This window comes from Microchirus variegatus (assembly GCF_963457635.1).
Source record: "Microchirus variegatus genome assembly, chromosome: 23".
In the NCBI taxonomy this organism is placed as follows: Eukaryota; Metazoa; Chordata; class Actinopteri; order Pleuronectiformes; family Soleidae; genus Microchirus; species Microchirus variegatus.
Genome location: NC_139824.1, coordinates 16,757,101 through 16,770,419, shown reverse-complemented (window position 1 = coordinate 16,770,419; position 13,319 = coordinate 16,757,101). Strand labels below are relative to the sequence as shown.

Below are 13,319 nucleotides of genomic sequence, written 5' to 3'. Positions count from 1 at the left end.
CCTGAACATCATCCCGTCCATTAACGCTATCTACCAGTAGTATTGCTTTTTCTTTTATTATTAACACGCTATTTTTCTTTTTAATATATATATATTCTCTTCTATATCAACACAAATAAACATCTGAGGAAAAATGTACACTGTACAAAGCAACGTTAAAAAAATATGCTCGACCACGTCAAAGTCAATAAGTCCTGAATTTACTGTTTATTCTTCTTCTTATTGATTTTTTTTTTTTTTTTAAAGTGTTGCTAAACCTAATTTTCTGGAAAAATGAAACTTATATTTCATCACAGGTGACTGACATATTTAAAAATGTTTTTCTTAATTTATGGGGGGAGAAATAAATTATATAAGTGCTTTTATAAACAATGCAGACTATAGTGTTGTTTGATTAAAGGTTCCCTCTGGAGTTTAGTTTAGTGTTTATTCACGAGGTTGAACAAAATGTAAACATCACCTTCACCTCCACAGGGAACCTTTAAGTCGTAAACAAAACCAAAAAGTCAAACACAGGTCTGAATAATATGTCTGTAAATGTGTGACCCGTCATCATTTCTTTGTAAAAAACACACCTCTATGCAAAAATGCACCACAGCTGTACACAAAGGTTGAAATTACAGAATCCAAAGCTTGGTTCGTTGTGTATAATTCTTGCGATTGTCTGAGCCGGAAACAAAGTCGGAAAACATCGCTCGGTTCAAATAAATATCAGTGCTTTGTGTTTTTTGGTTACCTCGGCATGAGGTACGGTCCAGCAGCATCCTCAACGGCCCATTCAGAGGCTGCCCTTCAGATACGGAGAGGAGGGAGGGGTTACTGGAATAGTAGCCATGCATCAGGAAACGTCCAGACGTAAAAAAAAAAGTAAGAAAAGGAATCGGTTTTCCTCACAGCAGGGAACGTCACTTCAGCACAAGACTGAGAGGAGAACGTGTCAAACACACACACGCACCTACAGACAGAGGCACATTTTCACCGATATTTAAATAGCACAACACTCACACAACGCACTCACACTGCACATACTGATCCACCTGGTTCCTGGTAATGTTGGCTCACTCTCCATAAGCACCTTTTCTTCAGAGAGATCATTATACTGTCCTTTTAAAAAAAAACAAAAAACGTTGCTCTCTTCAGGATTGGAGGCCAAGCTGAGCCATCAGCTGCTCGTACACAGTCCAAGCCATCGCTGCCATCAGAGTGCGTCGCAGAGACCTGGGCACAGCTCCACGGAAGAACCCGCGCATGCCGTGCTCCTGAGGGGAAACACCGGGACAGTATCGGTACCATGCTAATTTAGTGCAGGGTCTCTACAGTCAAATTTAAGACTTTTTAAGACTTTTTAAGACCATAATGAATACAATTTAAGACCCATTTCAAATCCATACTGGCAAAAAAAGTACAAAAGACATGAAGGAAAATTGGAGCCACAAATCGTCGAAATTGGGCTCAGCTGTGGGCTTTCGTTAAGTTTTCTCCGCTGCTACGCTAAGCTGTAACACACCGCACAGCACGCTAGCTAGTGGTGCTCGTGTTGTAGTTGTTGTTGTTATCGCATCCTCAATAACAGAAACATTTCAAAGCGAGTCTGAAGTTTATGCATGTTTTAAATAAAAGTAACTTGAATAGATTTTTAATGGATTTAAGACCTTTGATGAGATTTTAGGAGAATTTAAGACATTTTGAGGCCTTAAATACAAATTATTGGATTTAAGACTTTTCAAGACCCCGCGGATACCCTGTAGTGGCATTAAAGTTGCATCTATGTGAAATCCATCCATTTGAACTTGAAGGAGGAAAGTTAAAAACCTGACAATACCTTCAAGTTCAAAAATATCCAGCCTAAAAGCACATCACACTGTATGGTTTGTTTTTGCTGTGAAAATGGAGGACACGAGCACAGCAGCGCGTGGAAGTATTTCAGGTTCTACGCCAGAGACGGCAAAGAAACAAAGCTAATCTGCAGACTCGCCTGTTACACGTCATGTAATCATCTTTAAAAGTTGATATTCGGATTTTCTTTTTTAGTGGATATGATATGAGTGCACGTGCTACAATCTATAAGGAGTACACACCTTGTAGATGAAGCGGATGGCGTCGGTCGTGCTCCAGTGAGACGGGCTCACTTGGATGTACGTCTTCACCACGTCTGCGGGCTGCGTGACCAGAGACGCCATGACGCCCGCCATCAATCCGCAGCTGAAGTTCACCAGCGGAGTGTAACCCAACATGGACACGTCTGAGAGAGGAGAGGAACACGGTTTATGTGAAGAGAATAACGTGATCTTAGCACTTATTAGATGTCTGTCATTAGCAATACGCTAACTTTTCAAACCTAAACCATGCATCAATGAGGGCTGGGTATTGATTCATATTCATTTTACTTTGGAAGATCCCAATATTGATTCATAAAATCATTAGTATGCCATATATGTCATTTCCTGTTTCAGATAAGATAAGAGAGTCCTTTATTCGTCCTGCAGTGGGGACATTTACATCTTCACAGCAGCAAGACAGTAGAGATAAGGATAATAAATAACAACCATGCATTAACAAGAAAAGTACAATATAAAAAGATATCAACACTGAGACTATATATATATAAAAAAAGTTCCCGTGCACAAATCTAACGAGACACACTCACTTTTAGCTCCCGTGAAGCTAACAGCTAAACTAACATTTGTTCTATGTCAATGGTTCTCAAACGGTGGTACATGCCGCACACGTTCCACGTTCCCACGCCTGAAGAAGTGTTGCTCTCACCTTGCGGCAGCGCCCTCTTGGTTTGGCTGTAGAACATGACGTAAATCCCGGAAAACGGAGCGTCCCTGAGCAGCGTGGCCGTGAGCCCCGAGAACAGACTCCTGATCCCCTCGGTCCGGTACATGCTCCTCAAAGCCCCGGCCACACTCACGTAGTTGTAGAAGCCACTCTGAAAACACAAGACATACATTTTCAATACATATTAATAATTCATACCGTTATGCAAATGCGAGCAGGTGCATGATTGCGTTCAGATGACCGATTAAAATCTGAGTCAGTAGAGAATAAAGTCACGCTCATATAAAGTGTTTTGCATCTGAATGTGACCTCTGATACAGAACACAACCAACTTTGCAGCACACATGCATTATTAATTCATTAATAATCTGATCTGTATAATCTGGACTCATCTGATTTTTCCATTGTAAATTGTGGTCATTCATTTATGGAGGTTAAGGTGGCGAGTCATGCTCCATAGTTCATTAATAATCACCTTTGTAATCGCCGACTGTGCTGAAAACATACAGTGAGTGCATCACGTACAGATTAAAATAAGACTCTTTAACGACTAGAATGTTCACCTCGAAGCGCGTCTTGATGACGGTGAACGGCAGCATGCAGACACCAGCCACAGATCTGGCGCCCGCCCCGAGGAGAACGGCCTCGCCGGCGTTGGGCTGCCGGTCCAGGAGGAAGTGCTGCTTCAGTGAGTAGAAGGTGCTGAAATAGATGCCGACCCCAGGGATGCAGCGAACAAAGGACTGCCGGGGAGAAATAAAGGTCAAAATGTAGCATAGCATGTAAGTTACAAGAGAGAGTGTTGGATTAAAATACTGAACAGGGGTTAAGATCCTCACCGGTGAAACACCCTTCCAAAGGCTAAAGAAATTCTCTGTCCTGATAACGTTGACCAGCACAGCAAACATCCCCACCTTTGGTGCACTGCAGGAACAAGTTATGGAAAGTTAAGAAAAGCTTAAAATAAACCTTTGTTTTTAGCCATTTACATTTCCTGTTCCTAGTGGAGGTAATTACAACCTACAGCAGCAGCCTGACACTGTGACTACATGCTGCTGCTGCTGCTGCTGTGACTAACTGTTGCTCTAAATGTGTCTGCATCATGTTGTGTTTGCACACACACACACACACATATACCCGGGCTTGGCTTTGTTCTGCAGGGTCTGAAGCCGCGTCTTCACCAGATCCAAAGGCTGGAAGAGCAGCGTGGAGCAGGTGCCGCTGAGAGAGCCACACATGAAGGCTTTGAGAGCCGGGTGAGCCTGAAAATGATGTTGGAGAGAGGGATGGATGAAGGAGGAAAGAGGACATAAATAAGACAAGGGAGAGACAGAAGGGAGGGGGGGGGGGTAATATAACTGATTAATCGCAGTGTAAAAAGCATCATCTGAAAATGAACCATTCAACATTACTCTCAGTATCAGACACCTCTCGTTAGGCTGCAGGGAAACAAATGACTAACAAACAGAGACGTGACCCGAAATAATGAACCTCATAAACGCAAAGGACTTTAATTCAAAACAAGGTTCATGCACATTGGAGATGATGATGATGATGATGTGCAAAGACAGTCCACACATCACACTGTCAGACACATTGTCAACATCCGTTGTGGAGAAGAAAACAGGAAGAACAACAATAATGACAAACAAACGATGTCTGCACACATTCCCTACCTTTCCTAAGTTGCCTGAGGCTTGGCTCGGAGAATCTTGTTTTTCCTGCATTTTTGTCCTCTTTTTAAACTCCCTTTCTCTGTGATGCTGCCGCTACAAACAGCATTTTATAAAACAAACATCCATCTCTAACACTCACACACACACGAACCTTCCTTCCTTCTCCCCCCACCGACCCACAATGGCTCTCTCCTGCTTCTCGTCTTCCCTCCCCCTCGTATTTGTGCAGCCAAAGCGAAGCTTAATCCAACGCCGTGTTTTTTTTCTATGAGCTCCTATCTTTATTTTTACAGACACATGCACACATCTGTACCCCCCCCCCCATCACCCCCCAAAGCTCACTGCTAAATTACATCTTGTCAAACGGCATGAGTCACAATGTGGCTGTGTTTGTGCCTGTGTGGTGTGTGTTGGTTAGTGGGGTTAAATATGGGTCACATAGTCTATTTGCAAAGGTTAGAAAGAAGCTATCTGTGTATATACTGTACATACTGTATATGCGAGGTGAAAAGACAGTTTCCTTACAATATTATCCCATCCAAACCCTTAAAAATAGCCCATAAATACACAGCGATGCCATGTGATGCAAGTGAGACAATAAGAAATTCAGTTTCAGGGCGTACTGATGGAGACACGTTTGCAGAAATTGGATTTAATCTTAATACAAACCACCTCCAAATGTGGTTTAAATCACACGAGGAAGACAAAATCAGATTTGCTGTGTTATATTTTATATTATAATAACAAAGTGTTATCCCTAACCTTAAAGCTGGGGACACACTACAAGACTTCTTGTCTGATATTACCCAAGATGCACAGTTGGGCAGAGTCTGCACCAGTCAGCACTAGTTGGGGACAGTCAGTATAGCAAGTACGCACGTAAATACGTTATAATAAATAAATGTAAATATGTGTGTCAGAGGTAAAGTCTTGAATCAGCAAGTGTGTGAGGGTAACAGACCCCGACCTGACCTCAGGCAGAGTCAATCAAACATGACTCTGCAAACTCAGATCCTCAGAAATAAACAATATTAGGACACACACTATTTTAAAAGTTTAACTAGTGTGTTATAATAGATATGAGTTAGTTTAAATTTTCACAGGGATGACAGTAGTACCAGATGTACTCAGCAGCACATCTGCTATCATTGACCAGGCAGACTCGCACTCACCGCGGCCAGCTCCATCTTCGGCCTGCCCGTGGAGTCGGACGAGTCCGGTTTCTCTCCCGCTGCTGCCGTTTTGAAGCCGCTCGAGTTCCGCCAACGTTACTGCAGGAGAGGAGCGGAAAAGAGAAGAGAGGAGGAGGAGAGGAGGGGGGAATCAGCCACGAGTACCACACAAGTCACAAAAGAAGCCGGTTGCATCAGGCTAGTAGTGGTTAGCTGTCAGAGTACAGTTATCAAAAATGACGGCAGTAGAAAACCAGCGTCCCGGGACAGGACGAACTAGATCCCGACCAAAAAAATAACTTCAAAGCATGTCGATTATTTATTTAAAAAAACATCCCCCGGTTGAGTTATCACATGCACTATCTAGTAAGCTAACCTAGCTTAAAGCTCCGCTCACCGGAGAGTGGACGGGCGTGATGGAGAGACCGCGGTTATCTTCACAAACGCCCTGTTTTCTTTCTATTTACCGCAACAAGCTGCCAACGGCTATTTATTTTTTATTTATGGGACAGTTACCACATACACATACACGGGGCATTTTTGGGCGAAAAGCTAGTTAGCTGTATGACATTAGCGCTAGCACAAGGCTAACTTACCATGTAGCTCTCGTTCTCACCGGACTCCAAAGTATGTCAAGGGTGGGCGGAGGTGATGATGAGCACCATCGGCATCTGGAACTTCATCAAAAACACCATGTTGTTCCTGTGTTGTTGTTGTTGTTGTTGTTGTTTTTAATCCACTGACAACCACTGAATGTTTTCTCGCAGTGTTCGGTCGCGACACGCGGACGCAGAACTTTCTGGAAAAAGGGCAAAGCTAAGCTAGCGAACTGACAGAGTCGTTAGCGGCAGTAAAGTCACTTTCCTTTTAGCCTCAGACTATTAGCTCTACAAACACTCGTGACAGGCGGAGATATTTAGCATGTCTGTGTGTCTGGCGTCACGAACGACTCTTTAACCGCCACTGCGTCATCGTCTCTCTTCAATACTACACTTTCTGATCATCTGCTATCAGTATTTACGAGTCTGAGTGACGTCACGGTTGCCATTCATGTTTATGGGTATTATGAAACTGACTTGTAGATAATACTTGTCATAATTCAAGTTCCACATATCTGTAACTCCGTTTATATTGTCCTTTTTTTTTTAGATATCTTGAATCTATCAATTATCCTCATGTATTTATTTCCCCTCAAAAGGGGCGATAATACTTTATTTACGTGCCTTTCATGGCTTCAGCAAGTATCTCGAAATAATGAGATAGTATCTCAAAATAATAGGATAGTATCTCCATAGTATCTCATTATTTTCAGATACTAAGTCGATATTTTGAGATACTGTCATTATTTTGAGATACTATTTAATTATTTTGAGATCCTATTTAATTATTTTGAGATACTAAATCAATATTTTGAGATACTAAGTCATTATTTTGAGATACTATCAATATTTTGAGATACTAAGTCAATATAATGAGATACTAAGTCATTATAATGAGATACTAAGTCAATATTTTGGTATACTAAGTCAATATAATGAGATACTAAGTCAATATATTGAGATACTAAGTCATTATTTTGAGGTACTGTCAATATATTGAGCTACTATGTCATTATATTGAGATACTAAGTCCATATAATAAGATACTAAGTCAATATTTTGAGATACTTAGTCATTATTTTGAGATACTAAGTCAATATGAGATACTAAGTCAATATAATGAGATACTAAGTCATTATTTTGAGATACTAAGTCAATATCATGAGATACTAAGTCATTATTTTGAGGTACTTAGTCATTATTTTGAGATACTAAGTCAATATATTGATACTACGTCATTATTTTTAGATACAAGGTCAATATAATGAGCTACTAAGTCAATATAATGATATACTAAGTCAATATATTGAGATACTAAGTCATTATTTTGAGATACTAAGTCATTATTTTGAGATACTAAGTCAATATAATGAGCTACTAAGTCAATATAATGAGATACTAAGTCAATATATTGAGATACTAAGTTATTATTTTGAGATATGTCATTATTTTGAGATACTAAATCAATATAATGAGATAATAAGTCAATATATTGAGATACTAAGTCAATATATTGAGATACTAAGTTATTATTTAGAGATACTAAGTCAATATAATGAGATACTAAGTCAATATAATGAGATACTAAGTCATTATTTTGAGATACTAAGTCATTATTTTGAGATACTAAGTCATTATTTTGAGATACTAAGTCAATATAATGAGATACTAAGTCAATATATTGAGATACTAAGTTATTATTTTGAGATACTAAGTCATTATTTTGAGCTACTAAGTCAATATAATGAGCTACTAAGTCAGTATAATGAGATACTAAGTCATTACAATTCAGCTCCCACAACAGACCAAAAACACCATCACGGCTACAATGAATATGCTTTATTTTCCTTTTACAAAAACAAAACAGAAAATAATAATAATAATAATAATAATAATAATAACCATCTAGAAATACAGGTATACACGAAATAATAAGGTGGGAGTATTTGCAGTTGAATGCCTGGTTGTCAACAGCCAGCTGGATAATAAACGTCAGTTCACTAAAGCTCGCGACCAAGTGAAATCCAAAAGGACTTTCCAACACTTACAGATGAGTGGTTATACAGGGAAACTGTTCAAAAACAATGAAGGGACACGGAGCAGCTCATGTAGTTATTAATCATAATACTGTAATAATGATTTTTGACCCCAATACTCGAGCGAGAAGGATATTTGTGCACAGAGTTACATGGTGAATATGATATGAAGCACAGCAAACAATACAAAATGATGACAACAAAGAACAACGAACACGTGTGAATGACATCTCTGCTGCGTTATGTTCTTATTCAGTGTCTTAAGGCACTTTTAAAGAAACATACTGTGTTAAGCGTCACATCTTAGGAGGAAGGCGAGCAGATCCTCATCAGTGTATCCAGGAAGAAAAGGAGGTTAAATAAAAAAGGTGATCGAGGACCCGCGGCATGACTTATGACATATGCTGTAACGCAAAATGGAGAATGTATGGAATGGAGATCCAAACGGACTTGGTCAGATTGTTGTTTTGTTTTTTAAAAACACACATAGTACGACCCGTTTCTCATTCCGGGTCACCTGAAATGACTCGCGTCAACATTGGCACAGACAAACGACTAAAACGTGCTTTTGATTTTGTTTTGCGTTTGCACAAAATCCATAAAAACAACAAAAATAATCACAACTTTGGAATGGGGGTTTTAAAAAAAGGTGATAAAACTGGTGCCAACATATAGATTTTAGGTTATCAAGTCCTTATTTACCTTTTCTGTTTCAAGAGATGAGTTAAATGTAATGAAATGTAGAAACTACTAATCAAACTATAAATTAACCAAATACGGACTAAGTGCCACTTGAGTGCTTCCAGTAAGAGGTTTGACCACCGTTGGTTTCCAGTTAAAAACAAAACTGTGCATTTTCCAACATCTCTGCATCATCGACAGTATAAAGAAACTCACCTCGTCACGTTGAGATTAACCCTCAGCTCGACATTCCTTCGTTAATGTTTGAGATGAAGCGACAGAGACAATAAAACAACTCGTTTTTTTCACAGTAATACATTTTCAGTCGCGTTTACGTCGTTTACGCAGCGCACGTCCCGCGGTGTTAGTCGTCCCCGTGACGTATAGTCTGTACATCAGAGGGAGGCTCGTGCGACAAAAAGCAGCCTCGTGTTTCGGTCTCAAAAAAGAACAAACAAACGAAAACAGGTAGTGTGTCGGGTGTGAAATGGCTTTTTTTTTTCTTTGCAACTGCTGAGCAGAAAACCTACAACAATGCCATGTTTCCCCGTAGTCCTGCATTCGTCCTGTAGGGGGCGTGTAAAAAGCACTTTGTAGCCTATGCATACTTCTCAATAAGCTCGGCAGATAACTTCAGGCTTCATGACGGGATGATGGAGGAGAGGAGGGCGAGGGCTGTGTTTTGATGCTGAGATGACACCGGGACAAGCGGTAAAGCAGGAAAGTCTCCGGTGTGTTGGAGGTCTTTCTTCAGGGTTTTATGGTGGTGGATTTTCTCTCCAGTGAAAACTGATATCAACAGACCATGTGCATGGAGTTGAAGAGAAAGCTGGAGAGAGAGCGAGAGAGATGACGCAAGAAGAAGAAGTGAAGGAGAAAGCCCAGAAAAGGGGGGAAAAAAAAGTGTCGCTGCGAATCACTCCACGCTGGAGATCTGCGTCTCGTTGAAGTCGCTGGTGCGGCTGTCGGCGTCGTCGTCGGACATGTCGACCGAGGCGCCGTCCAGGTTGAGGTTGCGGCGGCCGGAGCGACTGGAAGAGAAGCCGCTGACCGGACCTCCACGCCTGGTCAGAGAAGACAAGAATACGTCTATGAAACAGCTACTTATAAAGGAGGAGAATGGCATTTTTTGGACGTGTGCTGATCACTGTTTTCTGTTGCACTCCTCCTACTGTGTTTTATACAGGGTTTACCTTCAACATTGCTGCTATTTAGGGTTGCAACAGTTAAATTATCAATCGGTTGCTAAATGAATCCAAAACCATTGCGATAAGTGATGAATTGGTTTGAGTGTTTTCATTTTTTAATGATTAAAACACACTATCTAATTACATAATAACTGTTTTTCACTGTTATTATTTGTCCTGGACTCTGTGTCACTCATCTCGCATGTGAAGTTTAGAGCAGATTGATCGATGTACGGGCAAGTTACAGGGCACTTCCACTTTCGGGTGACCTACTTCCTGTGTGCAGGTCACAGTTAGCAGACATGTTCAGGGCGGGGCCTTGGTCTCACATATCAAGTTTGGAGCCGATCAGTCAATGTATGCGCGATTTAAAGGGCACTTCCTGTTTCGGGTGAACGAATCTCCAGACAATGTTCCAACCTAACTTTCGGCCCGCTCCATAGGGGCCTGACCTGTGGGGGTGCTACTGAGCTATTTTGCATTGGTTTTTCGCAAGTCCATTATTTTATTAAAAAAAATTCTGATATGCGTAGACATTTTTGTCCGTTTTCAGGCACGTTTAGGGGGTCAAATTTGCGGTTTCCGTGGAGAGAAAGAAATGATTAATAATAATAATGATAATAATAATAATAATTCCTTGAATTACAATAGGCTCCTCACACCCTTGTGCACGAGGTCCCTAATAATAATGCCTTTATAATAAAAAAATAGATTTCACGGAAACTAAACATGTTGCCGTGTTCTTACTTAGAAGAGTTAGAAAGTGTCTGTTACATATTACAGACATTGAAACTGTGGCTCAAAGGTCATTTTTACTTTAACCTGTTATTCCGATTATTGCATCTAGCTTCCATTTGCATCGTTCTTTTATTATGTGTGTGTTTTTTTTCTTCTTCTCTCTCACCTGAGGCGGTTCTTGAGCGAGTTGACCTCCCTCGTGAGGCCCTCGCTGGCCTCGGTGGCGTCGTCCAGTTCCCGCTGCAGCTTCCTGCGGGAGGCGTTTGCCCTGGTGGCTTCCTCCTCTGCCTCCTCCAGCTGACGCTTCAGCTGTTTCAAACGAGTGTTGGCTTTCTCCAGCTGACAGGGAGACAAACCGTGAGATGCTGTGGAACGGTTGGGCAAAAGTTTGCCCTCAAGCTCGTCATAAGCGAGTACCGTACCTGCTCCTTGTACTGGTCTGCATGGCGTCGCTCGTCCTCCACCTGCAGCATCACCTCCTTCAGCTTCTTCTCTGTGCGACGGACGATTTTGTTGGCTGCTGCTCTCTCCCTGAAAGATTAACGTTGATCGATTTATTCCATTGATTTACACCATTGGTTCTCAAAGTGCGGCCCGCAGTGAATAACAGTTGATAGTTTTAATCCAGGAGCGACTAAGCTTGTTAAATGTTTATTGGACATTATTGGATACAGACCAATAAGTGTAAACTGTACAACTGTATTTACTATGTCATCAAACTTTGGATGACATAGTGACACAGTATAGTATGACGTTTTTGTCAAATTTTGGACAATTTTTTTTTTGAAAAAAATTGTCAAATTTAGGACAACATAGTATTGTACAACGTTTTCGTCAAATTTTGGACCAAACACTTTTTCTGCCAAAATTGTAAAATTTTGAAAGACATAGTATGACGTTTTTTGTCAAATTTTGGACCAAAATCTTTTTTTCCAAAAAATTGTCACATTTTGGACAACGTAGTATAGAATGACGTTTTTGTCAAATTTTGGACCAAATTTCTTTTTGAAAAAAATTGTCAAATTTGGGACCGAATTTTTTTTTGAAAAAAATTGTCAAATTTGGGATGACATAGTATTGTACAACGTTTTTGTCAAATTTTAGACCAACATTTTTTTCCCCCAGAAATGTAAAAATTTTGAACGACATAGTATAGTATGATGTTTTTGTCAAATTTTGGACCAAATTTTTTTTTTCCCAAAAAATTGTCACATTTTGGACAACATAGTATAGTATGTCGGTTTTGTCAAATTTTGGACGCCATAGTTATTACAAATGTGATTTCTTTCAGTTTTTTTTCTTTCTTTTTTTCCTTTGGCGGCCCTCAGTCCAATGTTGGGTTCCTAAATTGGCCCTCAGGTATCAAAACTTTGAGAACCCCTGATTTACACTGTGTGTTCTTATTTGAATATTCGACACATACTTGACTTCCTGCTCCACCTGCTCCTCCAGCTGCAGGATCTTGGCTTCCTGGGCAGCGATGGACGCTTTAAACTTCGACTTGACCGTCCCTTCCAGCTCTGCCAGTTTGGCTTTCAAATCCTGCGTTCACGAACATGTAAACGGTAAGTATTTCACTGATAAATGATGTACTTTTTATTTTAAAGGCGCCATATGTAAGAATGTGGCAAAAACGGTTACTACACTCAAATTCAAAATACCAAGGGTGATGCTAACAAAGGTTACGTACGCACAAAAACGTGGCGTACGTCATACGAAATGTGCGGTGCCCACCCCAACTTCTGAGTTTTGGCGTACGCCAAGTTTTAGTAGGAAATCCACGCAAGTCTTTGTACGAGGTCTTTTAGGTTTGGTTTTCTGGCGTAACTGTCAACCCGTGGTTGCTCGGCAGCTGAGACTCTACTGACTGCAATGCTTGGTAGACGGCGGTAGGTGGCGCCACATGACGCCAAAACATGATTTCAAAACATAAACATGATTTGCAGTCTGCAAAATATTTTTTTTTAATGCAACTATTTTGTCTGTGCTGTTGTTGTTGGTGAGTTCAGTTTGTTATATGAACATTATTCCTGAGTCTCTGTGACATATTAGGAGGATTTTATGGCTTTAGATTTATTACATAATGCACCTTTAAGTGTTCCACAGGACAGAGCCAACACAATAAAACTACCATTCTAACTTAAAACAGGTGCTAATAATCTGTCCCAGCAAAGATGTGACACTTTCAGGTTCTCTCGTATACTGATGCAAGGATGAAAACCGAGGAGTTCTTTCTTTTCCTGTATATGGATCCAAACACATATTCAAATTCACATTTATACAAATGATAAGACCTTGTTCTGCCGCTCCATCTGTTGTCGAGCGTTCTCACTCTTCTGTGCAGCGCTGCGCTCTCCGGACAATTCAGTGCTCAGTGTTTCCACCTGAGAGAGACGGAAGGTGACGAGGGTGAGAGTGAAGAAGAAGAAGAAGAAGAAGAAGAACC

The 13,319-nt window shown here is 40.6% G+C and overlaps 2 protein-coding genes across 2 annotated transcripts in view; both read right to left on the bottom strand.

Annotated features, from left to right (window-relative positions):
• Positions 1 to 1,126: 1,126 nt before the first annotated feature.
• On the bottom strand, positions 1,127 to 6,314 carry LOC310943608 (mitochondrial glycine transporter B-like). The gene is made up of 8 exons (XM_083909230.1): positions 6,229 to 6,314; positions 5,633 to 5,731; positions 3,922 to 4,046; positions 3,624 to 3,708; positions 3,348 to 3,527; positions 2,767 to 2,935; positions 2,079 to 2,242; positions 1,127 to 1,259 (listed from the first exon to the last, which is right to left on the bottom strand). The coding sequence occupies exons 2-8, from the start codon at positions 5,645 to 5,647 to the stop codon at positions 1,137 to 1,139; spliced, it is 861 nt and encodes a 286-aa protein (XP_083765356.1). The 5' UTR covers positions 5,648 to 5,731; positions 6,229 to 6,314; the 3' UTR covers positions 1,127 to 1,136.
• A 2,617-nt stretch (positions 6,315 to 8,931) lies between these two features.
• The window catches only part of LOC310943602 (myosin-10-like), a 52,182-nt gene continuing 47,794 nt past the window's right edge, over positions 8,932 to 13,319 (bottom strand). The window contains exons 40-44 of the mRNA XM_083909223.1: positions 13,168 to 13,257; positions 12,297 to 12,415; positions 11,296 to 11,404; positions 11,040 to 11,212; positions 8,932 to 10,012 (exon numbers count right to left, since the gene is read on the bottom strand). Of these exons, the coding sequence (XP_083765349.1) occupies positions 9,865 to 10,012; positions 11,040 to 11,212; positions 11,296 to 11,404; positions 12,297 to 12,415; positions 13,168 to 13,257 (639 nt within the window). The 3' untranslated portion in view covers positions 8,932 to 9,864. The remainder of the gene's footprint in view (positions 10,013 to 11,039; positions 11,213 to 11,295; positions 11,405 to 12,296; positions 12,416 to 13,167; positions 13,258 to 13,319) is intronic.